Source organism: Cervus canadensis, chromosome 31 (genome assembly GCF_019320065.1).
Source record: "Cervus canadensis isolate Bull #8, Minnesota chromosome 31, ASM1932006v1, whole genome shotgun sequence".
NCBI classification, from domain to species: domain Eukaryota; kingdom Metazoa; phylum Chordata; class Mammalia; order Artiodactyla; family Cervidae; genus Cervus; species Cervus canadensis.
This window is the reverse complement of record NC_057416.1, coordinates 31,692,210-31,704,373: the sequence shown is the minus strand read 5'-3', so window position 1 is coordinate 31,704,373 and position 12,164 is coordinate 31,692,210. Positions and strand designations below refer to the sequence as shown.

Genomic DNA, 12,164 nt, shown 5'->3' with positions numbered 1-12,164 from the left:
TGACGTACTCGAGACAAAAATGCACAAACTGAATTTCCTGAGGAAACACTAGATAAGCCCAAATCGAAAGAAAGTTGACAAAACAACTGACCAGTACTCTTCAAAAGAGTCAAGGTCGGGGAGGACAGAGACAGATTAGGAGCTATCACAGATTAAAGGAGACTGAGAACACGGGAACCAAATGCCTTGTGGGGTCCTGCCCTGGATCCTGTGCCAGAACATTACTGGGGCAGCTGATAAAACCTGAATACGGTTTACAGACTGGGCAGCAATACTGTACCAGTATTAATGAATTCTGATAACTGTATTGTGATCACAGAAAAGGTTAGTGTTTGAGGAGCGTGCATGGGTACAGGAGGTACAGGAATTCTCTGTACTATTTTCGTAAGCCTAAAAGTTACAAAAAACCCTGTTTTTAGCTCAGCTCAAATCCAGCCTTCCTGACACCTGCCGTACAGTGGGTCAGCCCTGGGGACGCAGCCTGTGCAACACTCACCACATGGGAACCGTTTCCACCTTGCATCTGTGGCCAGGGAAATAACGGAAGCCGTGTCTAAGTTAAAAATTCTCAGAAGCCGCGTTTACAGAGTGAAAAGAAATAGGTGAAATCAATTTTAATAATATAGTTTCGTTAAAACAGCAGATCCAAAATGTCAACATGTCATCAACATAAAAAGCTACAGGCATTTCATTTTCCTTTCTTTTTGGTATGGCGGCTTCAAATGCTGGCTGTACTTTACACCTGGGGGACATCTGGGGACATTCAGCTACCGTCTGAGCACTGGTGGTCTCACTCAAGACACCTCAGACATGCGCTGAGCTTCCCAGGTGAAGGAACTGAGCTTTATTTCTATTTCGTGCCCATCACCAAACACTGATGAGAATTTAATTACTGAGTTAACATGGGTTTCAAAACAAAAACTGAAAGCTCCCATGCCCACCCTGCACCCCCATGGGCCTGGGAACTCACGGACACAGTGGATCCATCCTTCTCCATCTTCTGACACAGATCCTTCTCGGTGCCTAAAACACAGAGGGTCATTTTTATAGTCATCCCGAGAGGTGGGTGCCCTTCCTTCCCACTGAGAGACTCCGGGAAACCCCAGTGTGGGCCTGGAAGGACATCTATGGACCCCTGAACCCCAGTATCTCAAGACCCTCAAAGGCACACTGCATTCTGTTGACCGCTGTGCTGTGTTCAAAGTCCAGAACGCCCAGAGGAAAGAGGCGCCAGTCGGCCACAGGCAGAATCGTGTCAAGTGGAGAGAACGGCAAGACTGCCCCCTTGTGTCCATGAAGAGTTTTGCAAATGAGCTGTACTAACCACAGGATCATTTCACAAAAAGCAAACTGTAACACTGGAAAGTATTTTATTACCAAATTGAGGAGAGAATCTAAATTCCAGCCCTGAAGAGTACCCTCAATGGAATTAATGTAGCAGATCAAAAAAAAAGGCTCTAAATTTCGATGCCTGGAAACTCAATGTCCTCTCCACACCCTTCAAGCTGGTTTCCTCATTCCCACTGACTCCCACCACGGGAGTCAACATTGACAAAAAACCAACACTATGATTTTTCTAATTAAAGGTATACGCATCTGCTGAAGAAAAATTTTAAATATGGAAAAACACACAAAACGCTAAAGCTACAATCCTCCACCTACAATCACAAATTATTATTTTAGGGCACTGTCTAGAGTGAATTATTCATAACACAAATGTGACCATTGGTATTCCACTTAGAAACCCTATACTCAAAAGCCCGAATTCCTCAGGACAACCTTGCCTCGAGTTCCCACTGGCCCAGGACTCACAGGGAACTGCTGGGAATTTCAGCTGTGCGGCAGGCTCCTTCCCATCCCCGTGAGAGATTCCCTGGGGCACCTCTGTGTCTGTATCCATCAGGACCCAGTCCAAGGGTGACCCCCGGGAACAGCTCAAACACTGTACACTCACACCCTCCCACCCCATGCTCCCAGGCCTCTGCTCACTACTCAGTCATCAACAGGGCTAATAGGAGTCGCTGTTCTGTTAGCAGAACCCCAGCTCTGTAAGCTTCTGCCAAAGGAATCTCCTCCTAGTGAGGAAGGGAGTAATTCAACAGACATGGACAAGGCCCCTGCAGCAGGGGAAATTTGAAGATGAATCACTCACAGTCCTTAAACCTCAAGGAGTTATCAAAGATGACCTTCTGTAACTACTACACAGAACAGGAACAGAAGAAGAAATGCAGTGGGAACCAAGTGACTTTTCTGAGACAGACCTACAAGGAGGGGCAAAATTTCTACAGGGTGAGGGTACAGAGAGTATTTCATACACAAGAACTAAGTGTAGGCATGAGTCCTTGGGGTGAGCCTGAGTAACAGGTAAAGGGGTACAGGGGGAAAAGGCAAAAGGGGTCTTTGGGGAAAATGTCAAAGCAGGAAGAGGCCTGGGAAGAAATCTGGAACAGTCCCCGGAGTGTTTATTTTACAGACAGGAAACTGAGACCTGGATGGGGGCGGGGTGGTGGTGGTGGCTGGGGAGATAACTCTTGTAAAGTGCAGATTTCCACCTGCTTCTCTGATTTGATAGATCATGACCTTTTAAAATCTAAATATAAAAGCCCATTAAATTATGTTGCTGAAGATATTGAGTTTCCAGTAATGGTTAATGAAGTCAGGAACAGGGTGCCAAGCCCTTCACAAGTCAAGGTTAAGGCCACAGATACAATCTGGGACCTGGCAAAGGGCTTTGGATCTAGAATGTTCTAAGGTGGAAAACAGCGAGAAGCTTCAGCACAGGGAACTACCTGTGCTCCCTGATATAAATGCTGCCTGATATAAAACAGATAAACAATAAGGACCTACTGTATGGCATAGTGAACTATATTCAGTGTCTTGTAATAACCTATATTGGAAAAGAATCTGAAAAATACATACACACACACACATACATTACATATATATATATAATTGAATCACTTTGTTGTATATCTGGAGGTAAAACAACATTGTAAATCAACTGCAATTAAAAAAAAAAAGAACACTGTCTAGTGAGGAGACATGACTTACTATGCATAAAGCACTCTTAACCTGTGCCTACATGTGGAAGTAACTATATCTGTTAGTTACTACCATTTCTATACATGAAACGAGAACTAAAAAATCACAACATGGTTGCAGATCACTACACAGGAAGCTGTGGCCAGACTGAAATAAATTATTGAAAGATATCAAGCAGTCCCACACACGGGTGTCTCCGTACACTCTGTCACACTTATCCACATGTTGCCTGGCATTCCACGGATACCCCTTGGTGTCTCCTCTCCAGGCAAAGAAGCAAAGCACAGACCAGCAGCCTAACCTATCCTTCAGGGGGCCCGGTTCTCCAATCGCTCTAAGCTGCCTCCTTGCCCTAGGCTTCCAGGCATTTTTATGCGTATGTACGTAAGAAAGATGAAGATTTGCTTGCGTACCTGCTTCTGAGGATGAAAACGCATGATTTATGGCAGACACAGGAACATTGGAACATTCAAAGTACTCCAGGTCGTCCTCTGGCTCACCTTTCCCCTCGGCCCCAGTGGGTTTCTGACCCGATGACGTGGACGCCAGCTTCTCCTCATCGGTAGCATGACCGTCCCTGTTAGAAATGTCTGAGATCTGGGAGATCACTGCTCCTTCATCCTGGGAAAGGCAACAGAGGCGATGCTACCATTTAGGAGGGGAAACTAACATGTCAGGAACGGCAAAGCAGCCGCCATTCCATACAATGCTCCCCACGGACCTGGGTACCAACCAAGGAAGAAGCTGCAGCCTCTGAACCATGGAAGGTTGTATTTTCTAGGGCTTACCCTCTGTGATTCAACTCCAGGGTTTGAAAAATTAGGCTTTTCTAGCCTAAATTATAAGAAAGAAGCTTAAGTGGCCCAAGGCAGTAGTTTTCATATTTTTACCTCTAATAGTTAATAAATTATGTACTCCATTGTATTTTCAGGTGACATCTAAAACCTTTCAGTATGAGTTTAAACAGTCACAAAGGACATAATATCTGCTACGTATTATTTATTTGCTCATTTATCTTTCCATCCAGTTTTATTCAGATGTAATTGACATACAGTACTATATAACTTGAAGCTGTATAGCATAATGACCTTACACACGTTATGAAATTATTACAGTAAGTTCAGAGAACATCTATCCTCTCATATAGATACAAAATAAAGGAAAAAAATTTTGTTCTATTTTAAATACTGATTTTGCTTATTAATTCAATTTAGTTACTCTAGTGATCCAATACTTTATCATCTATTGAAAACTGAACATGAATATGCTCTTAATGGTCAGAAATTTACATCATTCCTTTTCCTCTCTAAATTTGTATTTCCTCTTTACTTCCATTGAGAAATTATCCCAAAGAAATATATTTGCATGCCTGAAAGTCTTTTAAAGTTCTACTATTACATTTATTAAAAAAATCTTTTTTCTACAAGCCTAAGTCTTTAAGTCAGACTTTACTTCTTTGGGCTCCAAAATCACTGCAGATGGTGACTGCAGCCATGAAATTAAAAGACGCTTACTCTTTGGAAGGAAAGTTATGACCAACCTAGATAGCATATTAAAAAGCAGAGACATTACTTCGCCAACAAAGTTCTGTCTAGTCAAGGCTATGGTTTTTCCAGTGGTCATGTATGGATGTGAGAGCTGGACTGTGAAGAAAGCTGAGCGCCAAAGAATTGATGCTTTTGAACTGTGGTGTTGGAGAAGACTCTTGGGAGTTCCTTGGACTGCAAGGAGATCCAACCAGTCCATCCTAAAAGAGATCAGTCCTGGGTGTTTACTGGAAGGACTGATGCTGAAGCTGAAACTCCAATACTTTGGCCACCTCATGCGAAGAGTTGACTCACTGGAAAAGACCCTGATGCTGGGAGGGATGGGGGGCAGGAGGAGAAGGGGATGACAGAGGATGAGATGGTTGGATGGCATCACCGACTCAATGGACATGAGTTTGAGTAAACTCCGGGAGTTTGTGATGGACAGGGAGGCCTGGCGTTGCGATTCATGGGGTCACAAAGAGTCGGACACGACTGAGCGACTGAACTGAACTGACTGAACTGAAGTCTTTAAGTGTCAACATTTTTTTTCTTCTGGAGCATTATTTCATTTACAAATGCACAATTTATTCTAAAAATACTAGTGTTTGGTAAGTACAGTCAAACACAACAGTAAATTTTTAAAAAATGGCAATTATAACATTTTGTTGCACCAATTTTAAAAACTTTTACAAAGTAATAAGTGTTATTTTTCTGAAGCAAGTCCAAGGTAAATTTTTCATGTGGGTAGTTTTCAAATTATCCTACTATAGCACAGGGAACTCTGCTCAATGTTATGTGGCAGCCTGGATGGGAGGGGAGTTTGGGGAAGAATGGATACATGTAATATGGATGGCTGAGTTCCTTTGCTGTCTACCTGAAACTATCACAACATTGTCAACTGGCTTTATTCTAATATAAAATAAAAAGTTTAAAAACAAAGGCAAACAAACAAACAAAAAAGGTAAATTTCTCATGGTTCTTTTTGCCTGCTCTTTAGCAGCATTTGAAAGTGGACAGTTCATACATTTGTAATAGATGAAAAATCAAATTGCAAATCTTTTTTTCTTTAATCTTAAACTATGTACCAAGTTTTGATCCTAACCATGTAAGTTCAACTTAAAATGCATTATATTAATCAATGAATGTACTTCTGTAATGGTTATACTGAAATAAAATTTTAAAAAGGAAAAAAAAGTAATTCACTGCAATCAAATGGGCCTGGGTTTGGGGGGAGGGGTTTATTTGTGTTTCCCAATTAATTCATATAGTCAAGGATAAATATTTATTGCTAGAATGAAACAAAGGTCAGCATCAATTTTATTCCTGCTTTCCATTTTTATAATCAATTAGAAGCCAGAAGACTTACTAAAAATAAATAAGTGAAATAGAAAAAAGTTTGATAACAGAAACATCTCAGTTCTTTGAACCCCTTTCCAAGTTATGTACCAAAAAATTCTATCATCAATAATTTTCTTTTTAATGGAGATGTAAGTGACATATATCACTGTGTCAAAAGTTATTTTTAATCCTCAGCTGACAGTTCAGGCTCTCCTATCTGGTGGAAAGCAATGAACTGGAAAACCATCGGACTTTAAAAATATATTATCCAGTCATTGCAGTTAATCACCTTAAAACTTACACCAACATTTCAAAGCCCTCTTTAGTGCTCAGAGATTCCATATCCAATAGTACAGCAATAAGACGGAGAATGAGAAGGAACTTTCCCCTCCAAAAAGTGAGAACAAAGTAACTGTGAAGGAACAGGCTTCCTTTGTCTTAAAGGGCCCTTTCTCAGATCCACTTAGGAAGTCAAGGGCCTGGGAATCGGCTTCCTTAAAGCGGAGTACTCAGATCCCACTGGAAAAATCTTCGTTAGCCACCACCCTCAGGGGGAACACTGGTCTAAGAGATAAGCTGACGACAGGGACAGACTTACCTGAGAACACCCATCCAAAGCAAGAGACTGGGCTTCATATTTCTTCACCTTACAGCCACTCCTGGGGAAAAACAAACAGAACACCAGGCTGGTTTGGCATCACATGGAAAAGCTCCAGGCCGTGAGATGGAGCAGACAGCGGTGTGGGCAGAAACCAGCCAAAGCGCACAGCCCCACACGAGTCACACCACCACGCGTCAGAGACGGGAACACCTTCCCGCCTCTGAATCCTCTCCTGAGAGACAGGACAAGCGAAAACTGTAATTCAGTGACCCCCTCGCTTGTTTCTGCGGGATGCTAAACACCGGCTCTCAGGCCCCTATGGTTTTTAACTATAACAGCGTTCCCAAGAGCAGCCCCAGCATCTGGAGACGGCGGGTCACGTGATCCGCGCTCACCTGGCTTTGACAGTCACCAGAAAAATTACCACGCCGGACCACATTCTTTAAAAATTCTTTATTGTGCTAAAAGCCACAGAAGTCTGGTAAGACAGCTCCAGACCTGTGTGCTCACAGAGGGCTGTGGGCAACAGAAAGTATGAAGATAAAATATCTGAGCAATCTGTTACCGCTCCTATTCAGTAGTAAGATAGAAAATGAACGTCATGGCCGGAACTGGGGACGCTCACACCGCCCACTATGTTTAAACTTGCATGTAATTTGTGATCTGAAGACTAGTCCAGATTCCGTTCTGTTTTAATGAACCTAAAACTTCCAATACCACCACTCTGACCCACTCAACCCCATCACCAAATTGCAAGTTCTTCTTGTTTCGTGGGACAAAAACAAAGACCAGCATATACGGTACCAGAATATGGACCCCCACCTTGTCAGTGACTGATTTTCTTTCCTAATGCCTGAGTGTCACCCTGCTACCAAACTCAAGCTGAGCTGACTCAGTAAAATGTATCCCCTGTGCTCCAAGGCGGCAGCCTTATCCTATCAAAAAAGTCAACTGTTCCTGCCGCGAAACAGCACAGCAGTTCCTCAAACCACCGCGGGGATGACCAGGCGGCCAAGCCAGCACGCAGCATCACAGCGCCACACGGGGCGTGCCAAGCCAGGGACGCAAGCTCTCGCACCTAAGGTGGGAGGGCCTGTCTCCAAGCCTTTGCGTACAGATGGCAAGGCTAAGCTGACTCATGAAGTGGCAAATGAAATGCGAAAAGTCATCAGAAGATTCAACTCAGAAAGGGAGGCCAACATGCTGTGGAGGAGATGGTCCAGGGAGGGTAAGGGAGGAACTGCCAAGGGTCCCGGGGGAGCCGGAAACAGCAGGAGTACTTACAACAGAAAACAGAGAAATTTCACTTGTTCAGTAGTCCTGATGCACCAACAAAATTAGAGACGGGAAAGAGACAGACAGATGGAGAAAAAAATCATGTAAAGCCTGGAATATTTATCTCTAGTCTGGCAGATGTAAAGGCTGCAAAGTTCTATGAGATGAGACAAATTATAAATGTTAGATTCGTCAATATGACCACTAGTGAGTGAATGACTCTCAGGAGTAAGAGTGGTGGACACTCAGAAATGCCATGCGGTCAAATTTAAGGATGAAAAGTAAACTATCAAATAGTTGTAAATGTAAAAAAAAAATAACATTACTTCTGAGTATGTTTACTCTTAAATGTCGTCATCCAGATTAAAGACAATCAATGCATGAATAAAATATAATTGAAAATATATCTGCTTATACCTACTGTCAGTGTATATCACTAAGAAACTCAAAATGACTTTACGTAATTTATCTTATTTGCCCGACAAAATCCCAATCATAGGATGATCTATTTTATTTCATTTTTATTATACAACAGTGACTATATTTCCCTGTGCTATACATTAGGTCTTTGCTGTTTATTTTATATATAGTAGGGTGTATCTGTTAATCCCAAACTTCTAATATATCCCTGTCCCCTCACCTTTCCTCTGTGGTAACTGTAAAATTGTTTTCTATGTCTGTCGGTCTATATCTGTTCTGTAAATACATTCATTTGTATCATTTTTTCAGATTTCACAAACTGAGTGATGTCATATGACATTTGTCTTCCTCTAACTGCAAAGTCAGTGAGATTTTGATAGATTTGGCCAAGAAGATTTAAATATCATTTGAAATAAAAAAAATTTTTAAGTTAAAAAAAAGATTAGTAAAGAAAGTTTAGCATGCATTAAGCTGTCTTTATACTGGATGTCTCTATGTTACAGGAGAAGAATCTGAGACGCCAGTTCTACCATCTTTTAAGAAGTCACACAAGGACCCTGTGAACTCTCTGCTAGGTGCTACCTACTTCTACCTGTTTACTTCCACTCTTTTCTACAATAACAGAATTTGCTAAATAAAACCCCAGAGTTACACAAGGGGTTGAGCATCTTTCTCCTGTGGAAAGAAGGAGACAAGAGTCTTGGTTGCATAAGAGTTTTTTTAAAAAAATATACATAAGCTATTTTAGACCAAGACGTTCATTCATCAAAAACAGACTGGGAGGAAAATGCTAGCAAGTGAGGGAAGTATGTCTGGGAGAGGGTACTCCTTGCTACCGAAAACAAGATGTAGGATAAACTTTCCTCCCTTTGGATTTAATTTTATGCCACATGAATGCACGGGCTACACACCTTCAATAAGCGACTGAAAGAGAGGCTCCCAATGAGCCCTTATCAACCCTGAGAGGTAGGGTCACTGATATTTAGAGGACCCCATATTAGGAAGCACTTAGGCAAAGACCTGGCCATCGCATCCCCCAGGTCACAGGTAACTAGATACAGGTAACTAACCTGAGCCACAGAAGAGCACCCTGAGGACACCTGATCAATATTTTTTGGCAACTGTTTAACTGCCCGTCTGGCTCGGCAACCGCTTAACAATCGAAGAACAGAGCAAGAACCACAGATGACCTTTCATTCCCTTCAGACTTGGTGGGGATATTCTGAGGTTGCTGAAGATATGAGTTAGATTCAGGCAACTGGTTAAAAGATTCTTGATTCTTTTCCTTACTAATAAAAGCCAGAAGTTTGACCAGGAGACGTAAGAATTCACAGTAGCTCTGAGTGGTAGGCTTGTTTTCAATAGGAATCACAGCTTTCTGTTCAAGTGGAAAGACTTCCATACGCCCCTTCCCCCATGTTACTGACACTACACGGGTAACCTGCTGCCCTGGGAGCTTTGCTCCATCCAGAGAAGCTGCAGACGGTGGCTGGCACTGATCCTTGAGTTCTGCCTATGACACCCTACAGCTCAGACAGGATTTCTGAAAACCATCAGATCTCTACCTGCTTAGCTCATGACTTTTTTTTTTTTTAAAAAAGCAGGAAAAAACGTATCCAAGGTTAGAGGGGAAAGAACTCAGCGGAATAAGCTGAGAATTCAGAAGCAAGGCAGACATCTAAAAAGGAGACCCTCTGGCATCTCTGATTCCACAGCAGAGTCAGGCACAACAGTGAAGGCTGTGTCAGAGGCTACAAGCTGTGTGCCTGCCCTGGGGGCCTCCCCCCAAACCAAAAGCAGTGGCCAGACTCTCAGAGAGGACACAGAACACAACGCCCACGCCCGGCCCCACTCACGTTATTAAACGCGACTTGGCCTTCTTGGGTGATTCTAAGATTTCATTAACATGATTACCGGCGGGAGAACCAAAGTCACCGCTGGTGAAAGTCATACTGGGTTTAAAGGGATCCTCGGACTCGTCAAAGTGGTCCGGGTCAAAGCAGTAGGAGCCCTGAGCGGAGAGCGGGGGCGAGTGCTGCCGCGCCAGGGGGCCCCCGCGGGGCCGCAGGGTGGGGCTCGCCCCGGGGCCCGGCTCCGATGGCACCCCGGCGCCGTGAACCTGTGGCATGACTCTGCTGCCCAGTTTCCGGCCGGGCTTCCTCGGGAGGGCTCTCCTGGACTCCGTGGTCTCCGCATCTTCGGCGAAATCGAACTCGCATTTCAGCGGGCAGCTCCTCGCCTCCTCCGGCTGCTCGGCCCCCGAGTCGTGGGCATCTCCGCCTGGCGTTTCCATCATCTCAGGGGCACACTTCTGGCTCCCGGCCTTCCCATCCTCCCCATCGGGACGCACACCCTCCGGGGCAGAGGCCGCTTCCAAGAGCTCGCCACCCAGCGCCTTCTTCCGCAGGGGCACGGGCCGGGGCTTCCGCAGGCGGCTCCGGCCGGCCCCGGGCTCTGGACGCGGGCTGCCCGCCCCGGGGTCGGCTTCCCGGGCGGCGCCCGCGGTCATGGCCTCGTCTTCTTGCGCGCGCGCGGCCGGGCCGAGGAGCGCGGCCGTGCCGGGCACCCCGGGGAAGTCCCCACAGTTCCTGGATTCTATGGAAAACGGCCTCACGACGGAGATCTTGCTCGCATCATGTTCGGGTTCTTCTCTGAAATCCTTGACTGCGCGAGACCCGCTAGCGGGCGGCGCTGCCTCCTGTCCTGCGGATCTAGAAGCAGCCGCAGGTGAACAGTTTTCAACCACTTCTGCTACCAGCTCTTCGTCCACTTCTTGTGAGTCTGAAACAAAACAGAAAAGCCATCGGTTAACAAATGACCTTTTCAGCATTAGTGAATCTTCACTACTAGCTGAACCCACAGGGACAGATGGCAGGTTCTCCCCATTTTGCTTTTACAAGCATCCCTAAGGTTCTGTAGCCATGGTGGTGTGGCCTGAAAGGGGAGACTGGTGGTACCTCTGAAGGGTGCCTGTGTATTACCCAAGTCATGATAATAATTTACTTGGGCTTCCTTGGTGGTTCGGTGGCTAAGACTGCACACTTCCACTGCAGGGCACATGGTTCAGTCCCTGGAACTAAAGATACCCCATGCTACCCACTTCAGCCAAAAAAAGTTATACAAATAACGATTATACCGAACAGAGCTATTTAAGAAAAGGCGAAGTAGATCATGGGCCTCCTGCAAAGCCTATTAAAATGATGCTGAAATTCCATAGGTTAAAACAACTGGTTTGGAAGAAGCTTTGGACCCTGACAGCTCACAAACAGGGATCTCATCTGGCACGGACACCGTTCCCAAGCGCTGCCTGAGAGGTTCAGGGTCCAGATTTTTATGCAGCAACTGGATTTTAATCTCTGGATGTTAAAAATAAGAATTCCTTCTTCTCCAGGATAGAATTTAAATAACTGGACTGTTTTAAAATTAAATGAAACACTCATCATGGTTTGCTCAGAATAACTTGTCTGTACATGTAAAAACTGAAAGCAGCAAATAAAAAAACTAATTAGAAAAAGCAGATATAGCAAAGTGGTTTCAGGAACAAACATTCCTTATTTTACTAAGACACAAATCATAAAATAAAAGTTTTACTTTTAGAAGCTTTGTCTCCAGCTGGCCTGAATTCTCTCAAATCATTTGTGAAAATGAAAGATCCTTTTTAATCGGGGTCTAATAAGTAGAAACACTGCTACCAGGAAGTTGTGTAAATGAGGGTATTTCTTAAAAGCACAAATGAAGATAGTGCTTTCTTGACTCAGGTATCTGAAGTGACAGCAGAGTAGCAACTAAAATAAGTAAACTGGTTATTATCATACTGTCTCATGATTTAACAAAGACTCAGAAATGACCATCGAGTCATACTTCCTAACTGTAATCCAGGATCAAAGAGCTGAGTGTCACTAGGAGAGGTTTTGAAAGCACTCACACATCTTTTTACACGATTCCTTTATGGCTGGAAC

General features: G+C 44.1%; 1 protein-coding gene across 13 annotated transcripts in view; it reads right to left on the bottom strand.

Moving 5' to 3' along the window:
- Positions 1-12,164, bottom strand: part of TACC1 (transforming acidic coiled-coil containing protein 1) — a 120,104-nt gene that overhangs the window by 20,305 nt on the left and 87,635 nt on the right. For 5 of the 13 annotated variants that reach the window (XM_043454650.1, XM_043454646.1, XM_043454647.1 and 2 more), the window contains 5 exons: positions 10,062-10,986; positions 7,795-7,830; positions 6,508-6,568; positions 3,456-3,663; positions 971-1,023 (listed from right to left, as the gene is read on the bottom strand). In XM_043454650.1, coding sequence (XP_043310585.1) covers positions 971-1,023; positions 3,456-3,663; positions 6,508-6,568; positions 7,795-7,830; positions 10,062-10,714 — 1,011 coding nt within the window. In that variant the 5' untranslated portion in view covers positions 10,715-10,986. The remainder of the gene's footprint in view (positions 1-970; positions 1,024-3,455; positions 3,664-6,507; positions 6,569-7,794; positions 7,831-10,061; positions 10,987-12,164) is intronic. The other 8 variants (XM_043454644.1, XM_043454641.1, XM_043454649.1 and 5 more) reach the window with 5 other exon arrangements.